Source organism: Coptis chinensis, chromosome 2 (assembly GCF_015680905.1).
Source record: "Coptis chinensis isolate HL-2020 chromosome 2, ASM1568090v1, whole genome shotgun sequence".
NCBI lineage: Eukaryota > Viridiplantae > Streptophyta > Magnoliopsida > Ranunculales > Ranunculaceae > Coptis > Coptis chinensis.
The window spans coordinates 55,186,398-55,207,679 of NC_141457.1; the positions used below are offsets into that span (position 1 = coordinate 55,186,398).

Below are 21,282 nucleotides of genomic sequence, written 5' to 3' on the forward strand. Positions count from 1 at the left end.
AGAACCGCTTCAACACAACGAGAGAGCAATGGTAAAGAACGCACTAAGAAACAGAGGAATTTGATGTTGGGGAGATGAAATCGAACCAAATAATGGCTGCCACGCACTCCAAGATCTATTCTCTAGGGATCAAGTTTCAACGTAGTTCCTTATGAAAAATAATGTGATATTTATATAGGTAGAGTAGAGAGTCTTTGTAGCTCAAGTAATCTTGTATCTTGAGTAATTGTGATAGAATATAACTGTCAACTGATAACTATCTCTTTGATAAGAAATGAATCTGGACATAAATCAACGTACATTAGTGGCAAGCCATGTGGCTGAGCCTTAGCCACATGAGTTAATGGGCCTGTATATTGATCCATGACATTGCGAATTGGGCTTTAGCCCTGTTGATTAAATGAATAAAATAGAGACCCTTACTAATGGACGTTTGCCACGTAGGTGGGGGTCGAAACATAACCCCATTCCACAAGATTGTAATGTCGCAGCCAAAATGCACCTTTACATTGATCAATAATAGTTGTTTTGGGATTTCCTTGAATATGACAGATTAATTATGTAGCATTAATATTACAGATTAATTATGTAAACATACTTTTCTCTTGAATGCACATCTTAAGTACGTTCTCAAAGACTCAAAGTACATGTTCTTTAGGGTAAAATGACGCTTTTTTTTCTCTCTTTTCAATATGCTGTTCCTCAGCAGAATTGCTTGGTATGCACTACGTACCAAATTGGCATATAAGTTCCATGGGAGTATTAAGTGGTTTTAAATGGAAAACGAAGAGTTCAATATAACAAGGCTCTTAGCTTGGAAAAAGTTTATGGAGGCTGATAGAAGAAGCATTGGAAGGCTTTTATATCAACTCTTAGGTTGTATGCCTTAAGTTTCACTAAATTGACTTATTATGATTGCATTGTGACAAAGTCACCGGCCAATTCGCAAACACCTGTAGTTCATGTTTATAATTTTGGGGATGGAGTGATACTACAGGTTAAGGTGAATGCATCTATAAATGGGTGTAATGCCAAAGTCGAGTTTCAGCTTAAAAATTCTTCAAAAAAGTGGATTTTTCATTGTGGAATTTACCGCGGACAGACGTGAAGTCTCTCATCACTGAAACTTATTAGTTTTTATTTTATTTTATTTAGAGTTTTGTTGTATTACAGGAATTTGGTTCTTTTAGTTGATCGTCCGAATGGGACTACTGTTTATAAGCAAGATGCATTACAAACACCATTTGTCAAGGAGTCAAGGTTTAATTATAATCTCGTTAGAATAATAATCAGTATGTGATCTCAACTTGATATATATTTCGTTTGTCCTGCAGAGCGGTTGTCTATTTGGTTATAGTAGAGTTGCGAGACTCAAAAGTTAATGGCGATTGAATTTGTTAACACAGGCCCAAAAATATTAAAGACCAGTGGTTTTTGTGAAAAAGAACGTGAATGAAAAAGAAAAAAGAGCAATATCACAACCGTTTTTTGTGGCCCATTTTCTTTTATTTGTTTGGTTTTTTAAAAGTAGAACTGGCTATTAGATTTTGTTTGATCTGAAGGTCGGTTGGATATACCGTAGGAGGCCCCTATGTATATATATATATGTATATATATATAAAATGAGCAATATCACAGCATCACTATAAATTCTTTAAATCAAGTACCAGAACCACATAAATGGAACCTGAGTAATATAAATTTCATTTTTGATGTAGTACTACTAAGATGACCAATAACAAACAATACCAGACTGACGACTCTGCAATAACAATCGACTCTAAAAAAGAACAAAAAGACCCAGAACTCGAACTCGAACTGCTTTTCAAGAGCCACTCCCAAACTGTCCTCATTTTGCGGGTGGAAAACACAAAATTGAGACTTTTTCCCAGTCTGCGTAACTTCTATTCTCAATGCTAGCCAGCTTGCTTCTTATTAGACCTCCTGCAGACCCCCTGCACCATTTCAGTACTTCAAACACCTCTTACTGGACCATACAGCACCCAACAACAAGACAATGTCGGACAAGACACCATGACAAGTCACTCCTTGCACCACCAACATCCGGAAAAACCTGTGATCCACAAGCATCAAAAACTTATGCCCAGAGGGCAACAAAAGTTCTAGTATAAGGCTGAATAAATATGCATGTAAGTGCAGCATGTTAGAACCCAACAAAATAGATTCTACCGACAACAAACAGTATAGGTAAAATTGAACATCTAAACCTCGAGAATTATGCAGGTAAAATTGAACATCTAAACCTCGAGAATTATGCTATACAAACTCAGTAATTACTTCATGCTACGGTGCAATCAGTAGAAAATACATGCTGTAGTTGTACCAACTCTACCAAGCGTGTACAATAACTGTAACAAGCAAAGATTTTGACTAAGACAAAGCATAAAAGAGCAGTATAAGCAGAACGAGCTAGCACCTATGCTTACCTTTAACCGAAGTTGAATCCACCACGAGGCGCAGGTGGAGGCTCATCCCCATTCCCTCCAAAATGAAATCCAGGCTGGGCATCATCATCACCAGGGGGTGCCTCATCTTCTTCATCCTCTAACCAGTAAGTCTCCAGAAGTTTCACTGCTTTCTCATAAATTTCAGTATTGTCATGACTTTGAAGATTTTCAATCTTCTCCAAGCCCTCGGCATCTTCAACAAGCTGAGCATACAGATTCACCCCTCCATTTTTGCCCATGTTCTTCTCTGTTTCCCCAGACTTGAGTATGTTCTCAAGCCCTTCCAAACAAACTGTGACAATTCTTGGATCTGGGCAGACAAGGAGATCGCACAAGGGCCTGATGCAACCACGGTCCACCAGGTACCTATTATCAAGCAATATTTAGTAACCAAATGGACTAAGAATATACCAATTGAGAAAATGGCAGGGAGATGTAAAATTGAGATGTATATACTTGATTTGATTAGGATCGCCACCAGAAGTAGCATTTGATAATGCCCAAGCAGCCTCTTTCTTAATATCAAACTCAGCAGTTTGGAGCAAATGAACTAAGGGGCCAATAATATCTGCAGCAATTACAGCCTGTAGAATAACAACATATATTAACTAAGAATGGATAAACGAAATAATAAAGGAATATTTTTAAGATAAGTTTTATATTCTATGCAGTTAAAAGTGCAGGCTCCCCCAAACTGGGAGAGCCTTTGCCGGCCCTTGTTCACATCAACATTTCATTTCTTTCACAACCAAATGAAAGTATAAATGCCACGGCTGTGGTTCTTCACTTTAAAAATTCACGTAACATTCCTAATTAGGTTTTAACCTAAACTTAGCCTGATTCAAAGATTTGCTGTACTAATTATACAACCAAAATTCCTACAAAGAAAATGTAAACTCTTGTAAAAGTCTGCAGTCTTGAAGTGGCAGCAAAGTTTTAAACTTAAATTACATCTTATTTCAAAGGTTTTCGGTTGTTGAATCACACCCACCAAGTCCTTGAACCAGCATACAATATCAGGCCAAAAAAACATGTCCCAATTCACAGTAGCAGACTAAATAGAGTAATAATAGAATAGTGAAAAGAGAATATATTCTGTACCTGAATTTGATCCTTATTTCCAGCAGTAATATTTGAAATGGTCCAGCAAGCTTCTTTCTTGATACTCTTCTTGTGATTATTTGTTAACAGGCTCAACAGGCAAGGAAGCGCTTGAAAGTTTATTATAGCCTATAAAAAGTAGAAGAAAATCATCAAAGACAAAACCAAGTAAAGAACAGGTGTGGGCTCATTTTGTAGAGAAGACAAACACAGATTGACAATGACTGTAATAAGATTAAACACATTTGACTATAAAACCATGTCGGAACAGATCAAGCTGAATTTTAGGGAGGGGATTGGCCAACCTCATCACCTCCTCACAAACATCAAATTCCAACATAACTCTAATAAAAAAATAGAGTGACAATGAAAGATAGAATCAATATTAATGAAAATTTCAGTGTATTACCTGAGTCTGCATATCATCTCCAGTAACAATATTTCCAACTGTTCGAAGGGCAGGGATTAGAACTGAAGGCGATGGATGACTGAGAAAGAAAAAATGCAGATGTTCAAATTTCAATCAATGATATGCAGAAGAAAGCAGATACATTCATGAGTTGATAGATTTTTAATAGAACTTAAATGAAATCCAACACTCACAGCAAGAGCTCAACAAGCCGAGGACAGACACCAGCTTCAATAACAGCTTGGATTTTGTCATTTGTACCATCAGACAAATAAGATAGTGCCCAACATGCATCTGTCAGTACTTCCTCGTCACTTGAATGAATAAGCCGCTCAAGAGCAGGGAGTGCAGGCTTTGTCTGCCCAAAAGTAATCACGAATATGTTACACCACAGTAAAATATCTACTAGAATCTTTGTCACTAGATATATACTATTCTGTGGATATCCAACCTGTTCAAAAGGAGGTTGTGGCTTCCCCCTGCAAAAATTTGATAAAGTCCAAGTGGCATTTCTAAGCATAGAAAGCTTGGCGTGCTCATTCAACTGTGCAAGCAATGGGATCAAGGCACCATGGCCAAGAACAAGGTCTCGGCATTTGGGAGAATCACCAGCAACATTTCCTAGTGCCCAGACAGCCTATCATTTAAAAATGCAAATCAGACAAAAGATGTTCCAAAAACCTTTTATGTGGCATAATTATCACTCATGTCACCAAACAAGCCAGAAAAACAAATAAAATCAGTTTTAAGATACTTAAATACCTGTTCACGGACATCATCGCTTTGAGAACCAAGAAGTTGAACAAATATTGGTACAGCACCATGATCAATTACAACCCTGGTATTCTCTGAAGTTCCAGAAGCAATATTTGTAAGTGCCCAAGCCGCCTCAAACTGTTCAACAAAATTCCAATTATCAACAGAAAAATAAATAGACGTGACACCAAAAAAAAAATTGAACATAAAAACCCAATCAAAAAGATCCATAATAACTACTACAAACCTGAAGCTGAGGAAAATCGGCTCTTCCAAGAAACTCAACAAATCGAGGAACAACGCCAGATTGAATAACTTCCTCAATCGGAGGGCTACGTTCTAACAAGCAAAAATCACTATTTATTTAAACATAAAATACACAACAACCCTTAAAATCACTAGAAAATACAAGTTCCTACCAATCGATAGCAGTTTCCGAAACTGAGTAGTAGACTCAAGTTGCAAAGCTCTATCTTCTTGCCAAACTCCAGCCACCATCACAGGAAGACTTTCCAACTGTTTTACATAACAACAAACAATTCATCAATCCATACAAAACCCACAAACCCAAATTCCAAAACCTTAAACCCCTAAAAATCTCTCAAATCATACAAAACATCAAAACTTCCTAACTATAACAATCAATTAAACATAATTACACCACAAAAAATTATCTAAAAACATTAAACCCTAACATAAATATAATCATACAATACCCTAACCCTAAAAAGCATGCAAATAAATCAAAGTTATACCTTCTTCTCAACAGAAGTTTGAATCCCTCCTCCTAAAGAAGAGTGATACTGTTGATTAGGTGTCATCCCTTCTCTCCTCTTCTTCTGTAAACTTTCTTCTCTTTTATTCTTCCTGATCTCAACCATATTATCTTCTCTTCTTCTCCTTCCTTCTTCTGCATCAACAGCTACTTTATACCTATTCCTTCTCGCTTCATTCCTCGCGTTTGGTCGTAAAGACATCTTTTAAAAAAACTCAAATCTAATCAATAAACAGATCTTGGAAAATAAACAGTTTAATTGATCGAAAACGGATCCAATTTTAGGCTTGGAGATGAAAAAGTGTTTTGGGGTTTTGAGGATTGGGAAATTTTTTGAGAGGGTTGGCGGAAGTGAAAAGAAGAAAGGTTTTGCTTTTATGAGAGAGGTGTAAGGAAAGTAGGCTTGGTTTTGGGGGTAAATTACGGGGATATGCCACTAGTTTGAAATATTTGGTTTTGAGGGAAAGTTTACTGATGCGAGGTGCAACGGTCGGTTCATAATTTTAATTAACACGTCTACGGTTAGTAAGAGTTACTTAAAACGAAAGTACGTTCTTTAGTAGGGTAGAAAATAACTGTTGCTCATTCAACAAATGATGGTTTTAGATGTTGGTTATTTTGGGACTACAACCTGATGATATGTTGGATAGGAAATGGCTGCACTCTTTTTGGAATAAGAGTTGCCTACGTATCAAGTTTCTCGAGATAAACTTGAATCAAACCTTACGTAGTTCATCTATCTCTATTTGTAGATGTGTATTTGAACTGTTATGGATTGCAGATCCACCCTGTATGCTATCTTGATGATTTGTTATTACTCTGATGTTACAAAGTAAATAACTCATTGATTGTTGCGTTGACTGAGATTTAAGATTGTGCTAGTTGATATCTTTCCATGTATGGCTGTTATTGTTGTTGGTAACGACCTGGGTGTTGGGTTGTTGGTACGATATGATGTTATGGGACAAGCTGAAGTAAGACGTCCTGCCTTGTGGACACGTATTCTGTAGTGTAGAACGGAGGGTACTTATACAGCCCCCTTTACTTTTTATTTGTTATTGGGATAGTTGTTGCGTGGAACCATAATGGTTTAAAAAGTAAAGTTTTAAAAGCACCTGTCTAACAGCTGTTTTGTTTTGAATTTAGGTTTTGGAGAATATGTGGGAACTATTAGGCTGGATTCGTGGCCCAAATTTACGGCGATTTGTGGGCGAGTAATGATTTAAGTTTTGGAAACACAAAATATTTTGATTGTCTCGAGGTGTTTCGGCAGTTGAGGGGTTTTTGACTTGTAGAAGCTTTTTGTTTGTTCACTTTTCAACCAAAGGGAAAAAAAAATAGTCTAGAGTGAAAGATAAAGAAAGAAGAAAAACTTCTCATCCTTCTTGAATCAGGTTCGTCTTTCCACTTTAAAAATTTGAGCTTTCTTTCTTTCTTTGATTGTGTCATGTCTATGACTAGTGATAGTGTAAGTGGTGAGGTTGAAGTTGGTAAATGGAGAGAGAGAACTGTAAGTGAAGAAAGTGAGGAGAGGGTTCGTAATGGTGATGAGGCTTCGTCATCTTCCTCGTTGGAGGCGGTAGATGAGAGAAAGCCTAAGTCGGTGAATTGTTATGCTGCTCTGAGGAGGGAGTTTGGTTGGGTGAAATCCGATCTGTCTGTGTACGATCTGGCTGGGGAGAAAAATTTGTATACTAACAACTACGTTCCTTGGGGTGGAGGAATAGTTGTTTGTTATGGGCGATGAAATTTTGGGATGAGGCGCGCCTTTTCCCGAATCTTTCTTGTGGAGTGATAAGAGCCCAAAACCGTAGTTTTAACCCCTTAACAATAATACTTTTAGACCGATTATGCGAGTAATAAATAAGAGTTAATGCCGACACGTGGCTTTTTATGTATTTCGAGGGCATTGAAGTCTATTTTGTGCAGAAATGTGCCACTTTGGCGATATAAAGGAGCAAGGGTTGGTTGCTAAGAAGTTCTGTGAATAAAGGCCAAGATTCAAGGAGAAAAAGCCTTTGCAAAGCCCGGTTAGAAGCTAAGAAGTCGAGCAATCTGCGTAAACAAAGACACAAAAGTCGTGAGAACTTCCGAAGACCATATCTTTGGACTCAGGCCTCGGAATTGGGCCTACCTTATGTCAAAATGACCGGCTCAGAAAGAGCTTTCCAATGTTCCAAACTTTGACCCAATTAGAGGAGTAGAAGTGGACGAAAAGTCTGCTGAAATCAGATCTAGCTGAAAAGGGCCTTGTGGACTGAAGAGATTGGGTTTTGGGCTCGATTTTCCAGCCCAAAACATGGCTTCTCAGCCCATGCACGAAAAAGTGGATCTGGTCTCCTCCATTTGTATGGAGAAGGCTTAACTCTAAAGGATACCTAGATCTAGATTAGAAAAGGAGGTTATACTCCATTAATGAGTTCAAATAACTTAGTTTAGATCTAGTTTTTACATTCAATTAATTAGTTTGTTTTAATTTGATAAGTAGTTATTCATAATCTTAGTTTGAAATTAGTTTTAATTTTAGTTTTAATTCATTTTGAATCATTATTGTTATTGTTCAAATAGATTAATAGAGTTTAATACTTATTCAATAATGACTTGTTCTATTTGTTTAATCAAGTTTAGTTTAATTTAATTATGTCTTCCTATTATTGTTTATTGTCAATGAATCCAATGAAACTAGGCTAAAAACTCCATTAGAAGAGGTCATGTGAGAATGATTGCTTGTTAGAATAGTTGTTATTTAGAATAGAAATTTCACGTCTCATTACTCTCACCATTGTTTCTTGTGTTTGATTAATTGAATTCTATTTAGTCTTGATAGATTGAGAGTGGAACGATTCCGTACTCTATATATTGCATGAATATATATGTGAGAGTAGAAAATAAAATGATTGATACCGTAAGAATTAAGTTAGAGTAATCTAGTTTAGTTTTTACGGGTTATCAAATGGCGCCGCTGCCATCTTAATCTCGTTCAAGACAAGACTTCAATTGCTTGAATTCAAGGGAGGGCAATCCCCCATTCTCTACCCACCCACCCTTTTCATTTTTCATTCTTATTTCTTGAATTTTCGGAACTGTTCACTGTTTTAGGCATAGGGGCCGCGGATTCACAGAGGAAAACACTGCAGTAAAGGTATTTTTAAATTTCGAAAAATTCTGAAAATTTACAGACATAATCCGTAAGGTGTTATTGATTTACTGTAATTTTGTCAGATTTTTCCTAATTATTTTACCTTGTGAACAAATACGATCTTTAATGTGCTGTATTTCAGTTTCCAAACCGTAAGTTCTTGAAAAACCGACGAGTAAGGTTACTTAGGCAGATCCAAAAATTCTAAACTTTTTACAGGAGTATCTATCCTAAGTCAGGAGTTTTCAGTAAAAATTTGACGAGTTTTTTATTTGTTTTAACCTCCTAACTAGTGGAGTGTTTCCAGTGTGTTTCTGCAGTTTTGCAAACACTTAATTTCTGGAACAACAGCCGGTAAGGAGGGTTTGTAGAACTTCAATTGCTCTAAAAGTTTTACAGGAATAGCCATGATCTTTCAGGAGTCTTCAGTAAAATTTTGGCGATTTTTGTCTCTGTTTTGATTGATTAACCATTCGATTGTTTGTATTGTGTCCGAAAACTGTTTCACAAACTTTGAAGGGCAGTAGAAGGACTTTCATAGCTCCGATTGATCTGAAATTTTACAGGCTACTTGATAGACATCTTAGCAATCTACTATAAAAATTTCAAATTTTTTGGAGAGCGCGACCCACGCCCATAGAAGGCCAAACTTGAGCGTGACTCGCGCCCAAAACACTGGAATTTCAAATTCCACCTGAGTGCGACCCGCGCCCTAGATAGCCTATTTCCAAGCGCGCCCTGCGCTCAACCGCCTGGGCATTATGCCAAGCACGAGCGCGACCCGCGCCCTAGGTAGCCTATTTCCAAGCGCATCGCCGCCAAACCTGGAACTTGGAACTTGAGTTAGGCGGGGCGACCCTCTTCCAGTGCGACCCGATTTTCACAGGTCAATCCAAATTTTCATTTTTTCAAGTTATTCAGTGTTTCTAACATCATACAAACACTGAGATTGAGTATACAAGACGTTATTCAAACACGTAGCAAGGAGGCATTCAGGTACTCCTTCTTCCACTCCTCACCTCTTCTGTCAGAGAAGTTTTAATTCTAGTATAATCAGGCTTGTTTTTCGTAGACATAAATACCACCGCCTATCTAGAATTTCACACACTACACTGCATCAATGGCTAAAGAACAAAGACCCCCTCTCTCGATTTTTATAAAGCCCTAAACGATGGCCCTAAGTCGCATCGTTCTTGCGGACCTAGTGGGGATTTTCAAATTCCCCCAATATATTTAACTTGTTACCGGTTTTTCATGGTTTAGACCACGAGAAGCCTTACCAAGATATATCGTAGGATAGACCAAGTTCTCACTACATTCCATCATCCTAGCGTAAGTCCGCAAGATCAAGTTAAACTTAGGGTGTTTCCATTCACCACCGGCCGACAAAGGCGGTGTCTTGGTAAGCGCCAAACGCCAAACTTCGGTGGACTCATGGGCTAATCTTGTTCAATTGTTCATGGAACAGTTTTACCCACCACTGAAGACAGATGAAATGCTTTAAAAGATTCATTTCTTCCGCCAGAATCCTCATAAATCCTTTTCAGAGGCCTGGAATCGTTTCATTGATCTTCTCATTGAATGCCCGCATCATAATCTTGCGAAGGACACGCTTGTTCGTTCCTTCTTCAAGGGGCTTTTACATCATCATAAGGAGGTTCTAGATATCATGATTGGGGGTAGTTTTCTTAGTAAAGGAGCCTCAGAGGCTTATAAATTCTTAGAGGATCAATCTAAGAGGAACAACAATTGGGGAGGTAACGAATCTTCCTGCTCCACTCCTTCTTCTTTTGAGGTTAAACCTGCTTTCGAGCTTAAAACTCTTATCGATGCCCTCACTAAAAAGGTAGATTCCATCTCTGTTCAACAACAACCCATTCCAGTCATGAACATTAAATCTACTCGTTGTAATGTCTATTTTAGTCTTGAGCATTCTGACTTCTATTGTCCTCTTGTCTATGCACAGCCACCACTACAACCATCAAATTTCAACCAATTAACTCAACATCAAGGGCAAGGAAACTTAGGTAATCAGAATAGAGGTTTAGTGCCCATGACCCACAACTATCAACATCAAGACATGAACGCTTAACAAGCCTTAATTCCAGTTCAACCATCTACAGACAAATTAGTAGTGACCTTGTTGGAAAAACAAAATCAAATTATGCAACAAAACTCAAACTTGATGAAAGATCAGCATGATCAAAACTCTAATATGATGAAACAAACGATGCAAATGATACAGTCTTTGTGCCTAAAGGTTATTGATATGTCTCCTAACCAAGATAATAACCAAACAGGCGTGTTTCTAGGTCAAGCAGTGCCTAATCTTAAGTCAACAAACACCGCCTTCGAAATAAACAGTATTCACTCTAATGGTAATATAAACCAAGGGGACCTACAGGCAGTCGCTACCCTTCGTTCAGGGAAAGTAGTTGATAACAAAATAACTATGCCTGAAGACCACCCGCAAACAGAAACTGAAAATGAAACCATACCAAATACTGTAATAGAAACTGAAGACCCTACAACTGTAGAAGTACCAGTTAAACCACAACCAAAAGGGAAAACATTACAAGACTCAATAATAGAAATTGAAGACCCTACACCTGTAGAGGTTCCAATATGGACACCTAGATGGAAAACGGATAGAGATAAAGCAATGACTAATAATATTGCTAAATATAGAGATAAACCACCATATCCCTAGAGACTAGTTATGTCTAAAAAGGATGAAAATTTTGATGAGATTAGGGAAGTGTTTAAAAATCTAACTATAAACCTACCTTTTCTAGATGCTATAAAAAGTTTACCTAGACAAGCTAAGTTTCTAAAAGAATTATGCACCAATAAGAGGAAAACCAACATACCCAATGAAGCCTTCTTAACTGAACAATGTCCTTCTTTATATGAACATAACGGAATTGTTAAGTACAAGGACCCTGGTCGTCCTACTGTACAATGCACCTTAGGTGATACCTTCATAATAATTGCTTTATTAGACCTAGGAGCGAGTGTTAACTTACTCCCTTTTTATTTATATAAACAACTGGGTCTAACAAAACTTCAACCAACCAAAATGGCTTTGCAGTTAGCTGTTCGTTCTATTACGTATCCCAAGGGTGTAGTTGAAAACATTCTCTTTAAAGTGCAGGATTTTTACTTTCCAGTCGACTTTGTTATTCTTGACACAGAAGTTGCTCATGATTCCATTCTCATCATCTTAGGGCGTCCTTTCTTGGCAATCGCCAATGCCCAAATCAATTGTTGGGATGGCTCAATAACTCTTTCTTTTGGAAATCTTTCTGTGGAAGTTAACATGTTTAGACAAAAGCAGAGACAACTAGGTTTTCCTGTAGAAGGTGAAGTTAAGTCTATTGAGAGTTTTGTATATCACATTAGTGCTTCCAACAATCTCGTCCCCACACTAGTAGATACCCCTCTTATAGAAGAAGACAAAGATCACAATTTTAACTCCTTGAACATAACTGAACTAGCGAAAGAATTTTCCACCCTGCCTTCCAACACTACAAGAGATGGAGTAAACCTCACAATAGACGAGATAGATGAATTCCTCAAAGATGGATATGAATACCATAATTATATGGATACAGACAACCTAGATGAGGAATTCGACGAGTTTCTAAGAGCCTGTGATGATCCACCCTCTCAAGCACTGCCTAGAGCACCACCTTACCACCAACTACCTGAGCTAATTCCTCACAAAATCCAATCATTCTTCCCACCCTTTTCTTCTAACACTTATCCACATTCTAAGTATCTTCCACAACCATCCATTTTTTCACACTCATTCACTTGGCCACCTCTTCGTTGGAGGAAAAAGAAGGTGCATGCTTGGTTACGTTCTAGATCTATCAGACTTCGCTTTCATTTCACTAAGTTGCGTCGTCGAAAATCTTGGTGCTTGTCTCTGTTTGGGGGTGCATTCCACGGTAATTATTTATGGAACGATCCACAACTATTTCGGTTATTGATATATGGTAAACTGCATATTCATTATATACATATGTGTTAGATAAAGTCTTGAGTATCTGACTATAAAGACTCATTTTATTCTTCGGTGTACTTCCTTTCATTTATATATATATTGATAAATGCACCATTCAGGTAACCGGGCCCTCCCTAGGGAGTGTGTGGCTGTAAGTACCGGATCCTAAGTCCACGGTTAACATAATTCACGTCTTCCACTCTTGCATGTTTTCTCAGTTTTTGAGTCATGTTTCTCTATGGTGTGAATTATGCATGTATTACATTATTGTTTTTATTAGTTCGGATGTTAATTTTGAATTCCGTAGTTAAATTTGAATTTGGTTGTTAAATGTTGTTTGAATTTCAATTTTAATATAATATGGTTCTTTTCAAATTGTGCATTGTTTTTATTGTTAATCCCACATTCCCGAATTGTTTGGGGGTGGTATTATTTACTCTAACATGATTTGTTATATGATCCTCCATTTTAGAAGTTGTTTTGGAGTGATGGTTGAGAATATTGTCGATATGGGCATGCCTAGGATTAGATGTGGTGGTAGGATGAAATCTATAAGAGTTTATAAGTTACTATTCTAAATTCAGTCTAAGAGATATTAGGTTTGTATTAGAATCAAGAATATGGGTAGTTTCCGTTTCCGATTTTGGAAATTTCTGTTTCCAACAATTGCCTTAAAACGTTTTGGAAACTTCCCAATTCGTTTTGGAAACTCAAACCTATATAAACTTCATTCATTCTGTACACAAAACTCACATCTCTAACATTCATCTCTCACCTTTCACTCCCAAATTTTCTTTCTTTTTCCTTCTCATACGTATTTTCAAACCTCTGAGTGCACACCGCTAGCCCTAGGCAATGTCATCAAAATTTAACCTGGCGTGACCCATGCCCACTTTGGGCAAAAGTGAGAGCCCGCGTAAGTGCCTGGAACTAGAAATTCACCCAGGCGCACCCTGTGCCCTACCCATGTATAAGTTGAGCGCACCCCGCGCCCTGACCCCCGTGGGCACGAAAAATTCCAAATTTTTGTGGGTTGTTCCTGGATCGTTGCAGCTGTTAGAGAGTAGTTTTGTGATGACTTCTCCTATAGTGATACCGGAGCAGTCTTTCGAACACTTGTTGGGAAGCAAGACTTATAGATATTGGTTCCGCGAAAGGGTCTTGCAGTTAGGATGCGAAGGAACCTCATCTGATTGGAGAGGCAGGATGCGAAGGAATCTCATTTCTTTATAGAAGAGGTTGACAACGCTTAAATGCTGGAGTTAAGGTTAGTTTTTATTTCAGTTAGTGTATGCTTATGTCCCAAGCAATTTGATTCTTGTTAACCCCATAACGGGTGAAACTCATATCGAGTTGTGTCAGTTTTATTTGCTATATTAGTATGTTATAACCTTGTTTTGCAGATGTTTCATAATTTCACGCGTTTCAATGGTATTTCTCTACCCTATTTATTTAAATACTTTGAGGACAAAGCATGCTTCTTGTTTGGGGGGGGGGGGGGGGCATAGAAACACGTGTAATTAAGACATCTGTTAGGATATAGATATGTATAATATGCATTTGTTGTCTAATTAAAAATTTAAAAATTTTAAAAAAATAAATAAATAAAAGTTATGCTATACACTTAGGAATATTGGTATTGTTTTCTTTCTCTATGCTCAGAATAATCTAGAAGTCTCATGTAGCTTTTGCATTAGAATAATTTGTAGAAACTTAGGTTAATACGTAGGTAATAATCTTTGCATCTATCTATAAATATATTACATGAGTATCTTTGATTGTTTGGCAGTAAGTTTCTGAAACCTCGGCTAGAGTACTTATTCTACAAATTTTGTGAGAATATAACCTAAAGTTTTATATGAGTGAAATATTTGAGAAATGACACAAGAGAGAAGTAAAATCCGGATAGAGAAATCACACGTCCACTTGCTTGATCACTATACCATATCTTAAGTGAGAATTTAGGCCCTCTTTGGATCGATACCAGAAATTCAAACCTATAACTTATTTTCCGCTAGTCTCCCCTCTGAACCTTTCTTTAGCCTTTCATAAACCGCAAATCCTTTACCCTGTTACAAAACAAAACAAAATAAATAAAAAAATAAAAAATCAACCTACCCATTCTTTGAATGAGTCTGAGAATAGAGATGAAGAATAGAAAAGAGAAAGACCTTTGAAATCAAGAATTAGTTAGTTGCTTCAGATAAGAAAAGAAAGTTTCCATCCAAATAAAAAAAAATAATAATAAATAAATAAAAGAAAATAAAGAGTTAGAACTCCAAAAATAGAATCAAGGGAGTCGAAAGCCAAGGAAAAAAAAAAGGCTAAGGATGGAAACAAAGTGTAGAAGCAAAAGTAAAGAATAAGGTTTTCTCTAGTTACATAATATGAAGACTCTATTATCTCAGACTTATCCTTTTTGAATATCCATTTTCTTCCTTCTTAAACCATCTCCTAATCCCCGTATCACCTAATAAAGACCTCTATCTCAATTAGGAATAGGTTAGTGTGATAGTAAATGGCAGATGTGTTTGATCGACTCCGACTTCCTTGTGTGTCATTGAGATTGTAAGGTAAAGTGTGCCCACTTGCATTAATCGAGTAGCTTAAACTTGGAGGAAAAATCATAGTGGTTTTGTCTTGACATTTATGTGAGGACCTACTAAAAAGACGCTTATTCGAAGTTTTTCGAAAAAGCGGACCTGCTAGTACTTTTCATAGTATTACTCATTGTATATATGTTTATTCGTAGATGATTGATTATTATGCATATATTAGCTTAGGTTTCAACTTGATTTTGTATCCATTGCTAGTGAGATATATAGATAATTGGGAGCATAAATAAGGAAACAATAGTTTTATTTCTTAGTCGTTGTAGTATAGATGAAGCTTGTGAGTAACTTCACTGGAAAACTCTCACGAGGCTACAACTCGTCCACTAGGGAATTCCTAGTGGTTTAAGGCCTTGTTGCATATGGTTAATGCAATCGCACTCGGCGAAACGAGATTAGTTAGAACTCCATTTTTGGTCACTTATGCTTTCTCATATTTGCTTGAGGACAAGGAAAATGATGTTTGGGGGTGGTTTGATAAGAGCCCAAAACTGTAGTTTTAACCCCTTAACAATAATACTTTTAGACCAATTATGCGAGTAATAAATAAGAGTTAATGCTGATTACGTGCTTTTATGTATTTCAGGCATTGAAGTCTATTTTGTGCAGAAATATGCCACTTTGGCGATATAAAGGAGCAAGGGTTGGTTGCTAAGAAGTTCTGTGTATAAAGGCCAAGATTCAAGGAGAAAAAGCCTTTGTAAAGCCCGGTTAGAAGCTGAGAAGTCAGAGTCAATGCGAGCAGAAACAGCACACAAAAGTCAATAGAACTTCCGAAGACCATATCTTTGGACTCAGGCCTCGGAATTCAGCCTACCTTATGTCAAAACGACCGACTCAGAAAGAGCTTTCTAATGGTCCAAGCCTTGACCCAATCAGGGAAGCAAAAGTGGACGAAAAGCCTGCTGAAATCAGATCCAGCTGAAAATGGCCCTGTGGACTGAAGAGATTGGGCTTTGGGCTTGATTTTCCAGCCCAAAACATGGCTTCTCAGCCCATGCACGAAAAAGTGGATCTGGTCTCCTCTATTTATATGGAGAAGACTTAACTCTAAAGGATACCTAGATCTAGATTAGAAAAGGAGGTTAGACTCCATTAATGAGTTCAAATAACTTAGTTTAAACCTAGTTTTTACATTCAATTAATTAGTTTGTTTTAATTTGATAAGTAGTTATTCATAATCTTAGTTCTAAATTAGTTTTAATTTTAGTTTTAACTCATTTTGAATCATTATTGTTATTGTTCAAATAGATTAATAGAGTTTAATACTTATTCAATAATGACTTGTTCTATTTGTTTAATCAAGTTTAGTTTAATTTAATTATGCCTTCCTATTATTGTTTATTGTCAATGAATCCAATGAAACTAGGTTTAAAACTCCATTAGAGGAGGTTAAAGAAGCAATGTGAGGATGATTGCTTGTTAGAATAGTTGTTATTTAGAATAGAAATTTCACGTCTCATTACTCTCACCATTGTTTCTTGTGTTTGATTAATTGAATTCTATTTAGTCTTGATAGATTGAGAGTGGAACAATTCTGTACTCTATATATTGCATGAATATATATGTGAGAGTATGAAATAAAATGATTGATACCGTAAGAATTAAGTTAGAGTAATCTAGTTTAGTTTTTATGGGTTATCATGGAGGTTTTGAACTTTTTGGGGAAAGTCCCTTGTCAGCTCGTGGGGAACAGTTGGAGGATTCTCCATGTGTTAGACCTGTTGAATGACAGGGACTACAACATTTGTTTAAACGATATAACGGAGTACTTTGTTGTGAGGAAGTCGGGTGTTGTGAACTTTAGTTTTCATGTTTATAAGGGGAAATCTTCTGTTATTATGGGGGTGAGCAAGGAGGACTGGGGGCGTAAGCCGATGTTGGCTGTAGGTAGATATTGCCCTCCTGGTTTTGAGATTGATAAACGTGTTGTACAACCTCGTGGTAGGTCGTTGGTTGTAGGTCGTAATGTGTGTGTTGTAATTTATAATTTGGACGTTCTGATTTATTTGGTTTGTTTTTGCAGAGATTACAATCCGCGATCGTACGAAAAATGGTGTCATTGAAAGGTTTGCTTGTTTGAGTTTGGAGGATAAGTAGGCTTTGTTGGGGGAGGTTGCGCACTACTTTAAGAGGCGTGGAGGGAAGAAAATCAACCGTAAGAGGCTGGAGTAAAAAGCTAGGGCTTGTAAGGTTATAGTTGAACTTTTTGATTCTAGCTTGGAATCTGCCATGGAGAGGGAGAGTCAAAAGAAAGCACCTATTTCTGAAGTGAAACGGAGTGGAGGTGCTAGTGATAGCCGTTTTGGTGGAGCCAGGAAGTCTGGTGGGGTCGCTGAACACCGTTCTGGAGCAGTGAGGGCGACTGGAGGGGTGACACCTTCCAGACGTCCTGAGTTGGGTGACTCAACGTTTTGAGTTAGGTGATGCAAATCGTTTGGCATCCCAACTTTCTGAGCTAGGGGGTGGAGGGCGCTCTGCATCCAACCGCTTCTCCTATGGTGATGCAGATCATTCTGCATCCAACTGCTTCTCCTCTGGAGATGCGGGTGTTGGAATCTTTGGGGCCGCAGCGGTGCGATCTTTGGTGGGGAGGGTGATGCTCCCACTTCGTTCTGGAAGCCTAATCTGAAAAGGCGTTTTGATGTGGTTGAGTCGGAAGGGGCTAAGAAGGCCCGTACTGAGGCTGAAGACCGACCTAGATCTGTTGAAGGTCGTTTGTCTTTGGGTCGGGCTCCTCTGAAGAGGATGAACCTAATTGATTTGGTTCATGATGCTGGGTTGGCTGAGTCCCGTGGAAAGGAGAAAGTTGGTGAGGTGAGCACCGGCTGGAAAGCGAGGGGGGGTCGAAAGTACGGACCCAAGTAAGAAGAGTGATAATGATGTCCTTGATAGACTGGTTACGCATGAAGACCCCTACAGTCTGCTGCCGAAGTTTGTTGTGAATGGTGACTGTAGCTTCAAGTCTCCTTTGGTTGGTGGGGTGTTGTTGGAGAGTATTGCGCTTGCCGGGGATAGGCACAAGCTGGATGGTAATAACGGTTTGGATGTGAACTTTGTGGAGATAGAATGGTCATTGTGCTTTGTGAGTATTCTTCCATTCTGAGCTTGCTCCTTTCTGGTCTTGTTGATTTTGATCCCTTCTAATGTCTACATTTGTTGTCTTGTTTGTTAGGTTCTGGCAATGTATCAGAAGCTGAAAGATATGACGTCTATCTCCGACCGTTACAAAAAGTAGCTGGATGTCAACAAGCAAACTTGTAGCAGACTGGTGGCTGAATAGCAGGTGGAGAGAATGGAGGTTGCAGGGCTGAGGGATCAGGTGCAACAGCTTGGTGATAAAGTGGCTCTGTTACAACCCGCTCTGGATTCCGCAAAGTTGGAGGTTCAACAATGGGTTGATGAGTGTAAGAGAATTTTGCGCTCCGTTCTTTGAACGAAATGAGGCGCATACAACGACTTGGTGGATCTGATGGAGAGTGGAGATATTATGCGTCTTTGTTAGATGATTATCTTGAGGCATTGGATAAGTATGATCGCCTTAAGATGTCTATTGAATGTGGGGTTGCAACAGTGTCTGCTACAGATGCTGGTGTATATGCTAATAGACCATCTGATCTTCCATCTGACCAAGTCATTGTGCCACCGGTTGCTCCAGCTGTTCCTTCTGTTGTTTCTGAAGTTGTTGTTGATCAGGCTACCAGTTCTAGTGTTGTAGATGGCGTTGATCTGGACCCTTTGAATGTGGATACTCTCTTTGTGTGAATTGATTCTGAACGTCTTATGCTTGTCTTTGGGTTGGGAGGTCTTTAAATAATACTTAAACAACTTTTGTTCTTGATACAGATACAATATTATTTTTTGATGGGGATACTCAGGTCGTTTTCCTAGGATAACCTGGGGGCCTTGGTATCTAACCGATTTTGTATTGAAGTAGAAATATTTAAATTACTTACTTGTTGAAGTTGGTTTGAAGTATGCATGCGATTGCTTTTGTTGCTACTGATTTGTTGTTTGACGACCTATGTTGCATAGTGCGAGTCCCGATGTACTGCTTGATTTTGTTAGGTCGTCTTTAAGGTACATGTTGACCTGCCTCTTTTTGTGTGTGAGATGGTATATGGATGATATAGATAGATGATGGTCGTTGAACAAATAGAAGCGTATCAAAACCTAATTATCCCTCAATAAGTAAATGATGAGTAGGGTATCGTTCCACTTTTAAGTGTATGTTTATATGAAGGACATGACTGGAAAGGGGTTTGAGGGATTAAAAACTACGATTATAGATACTGTAGATTCTAATGCTAAACTAAACTATTGATAATTTATAGGAGAGGGAATTCAAGAGATTAGAATCCACCAATACTTTTGATTTAATGACCTTTTGCTTCATGGTTGTTCTCACAAGTAGACTACAATTAGGCAATTGAGCGAGTGTCGATGCCCTCTTGGACGAAACATCGTTAACGAATAACTCTACTTAAGGTTGTTCCTATGTTCACGTTACTAGTATCTTCTTTTCTTTTATGTGAGTTTGGGCAGCTATTCAATGAATCACCATCTAAGGCAAACACAAGGAATACTTCCCTTACTCTAAAACACTACACAACTAGAAGAAAAGTAGAGAAAAATAGTATAATATTTAATTACAATAAATAAAACCCTATTCTAGCATTATATTCAATTGCAATAAATAAAAGCATGTCATTAGCAAATATTCAATTGCAATAAATAAAACCCTAAACTAGCATGATATTCGATTGCAATAAATAAAAACCTTAATCTATACTTCCATCCCACAGTGCAGGCAATGGAACTAATAACTAAAAACATAAAGAACTAACCTGATTGGAGAATACCATGAACTATAAGAATCAACAAACCCTAAGCACCGGCTTCATCTTCTCCCTTGAAGGAGAAGATTAGCCTTCCATAAAGAAGGAAGAACACGAAGAACGAGAAGAAGAAGAGTCAAAGAACATAAGACTATAAAGACTAATTTATTAAGACTCAGCTAGTTAAAACCGATCTTTTATTATTAATCTCTCTCTGCCTCAAGTTATGGAGACAAGAGTATAAGTGAATTGGCAAATTACATGAGGCACTTAGGTCCTTTATTTATAGAGGTTACAATGAGCTTTAGAAGCATTCCAAACCGTCATTTGTTTCCTAATACAAATAGACTTCTTTCAGAGTCTAACCGTCTCCAAAAACCGGAAGGAATTGGTAAGCGATGTAATTCATGCGTGCGGACTCATGATCCATGCATCTCGGACTCGAGCAATGCATCCGGACTCATGATCCATCGTCCCTAGATCTGAGCATTGAGTCCGGACTCACGATCCATGAGTCTCAGACGCGAAAGTCTATTTTGTCTCTTCTGCTCTATCCTTCTATCCTCTTTTGCGGGCTTTGGTCCAAGCAACGAATCCTTTGGCCTTAGGCTTCCAAATAGGCTTTAAAATAGGTCCAAGTCGCATCTTTAATAGTTCCAATTCCTTGGCCTTCTCCATGATTGTCCACGGGCTTCCCATGTGATCCTTAATGCTCCGAATTGCTCCGTTTTACCCTTTTTTCTCTAATATTCCACAAAACTCTCTCTTTGAATTGTAGAATCATAAAACATAACTTACAAACACTATTAGTCCACTAAGATGGCTAAACAAGAGGCATAATCGAGGGTTAAATAGCATTTTTTGAGCACTTATCACAACACCCAACTAGCCTTTTGCTAGTCTCTTAGCAAAATAAGATAAAAAAAATAGATAAGTGATCAAAATCACATCCTAATAACAAAAATAAAATCTTAACTCATTTTCGCAGGCATCGCGATTGCATTTACCATATGCAACAAGGGTTTAAACCTTTAAGTTCCCCAAAAAGGACGAGTTATAGTCTCGTGAGGGTTTTCAGATGATATAACCACAAAATTAATCAATAGCATGTTCAAGAATGATAGTATTTTTCAGAGAGAGAAATTCCTTACCCACTTAGTGCTTACTCCAACAGA

General features: G+C 37.9%; 1 protein-coding gene across 1 annotated transcript; it reads right to left on the minus strand.

Annotated features, from left to right (window-relative positions):
• Positions 1-1,632: 1,632 nt before the first annotated feature.
• On the minus strand, positions 1,633-5,858 carry LOC147516673 (importin subunit alpha-2-like). Its single transcript, XM_086589174.1, has 11 exons — positions 5,490-5,858; positions 5,154-5,250; positions 4,982-5,073; positions 4,741-4,872; positions 4,430-4,615; positions 4,173-4,336; positions 3,979-4,057; positions 3,570-3,698; positions 2,925-3,052; positions 2,448-2,834; positions 1,633-2,074 (listed from the first exon to the last, which is right to left on the minus strand). The coding sequence occupies exons 1-10, from the start codon at positions 5,709-5,711 to the stop codon at positions 2,450-2,452; spliced, it is 1,614 nt and encodes a 537-aa protein (XP_086445300.1). The 5' UTR covers positions 5,712-5,858; the 3' UTR covers positions 1,633-2,074; positions 2,448-2,449.
• Positions 5,859-21,282: the final 15,424 nt, after the last annotated feature.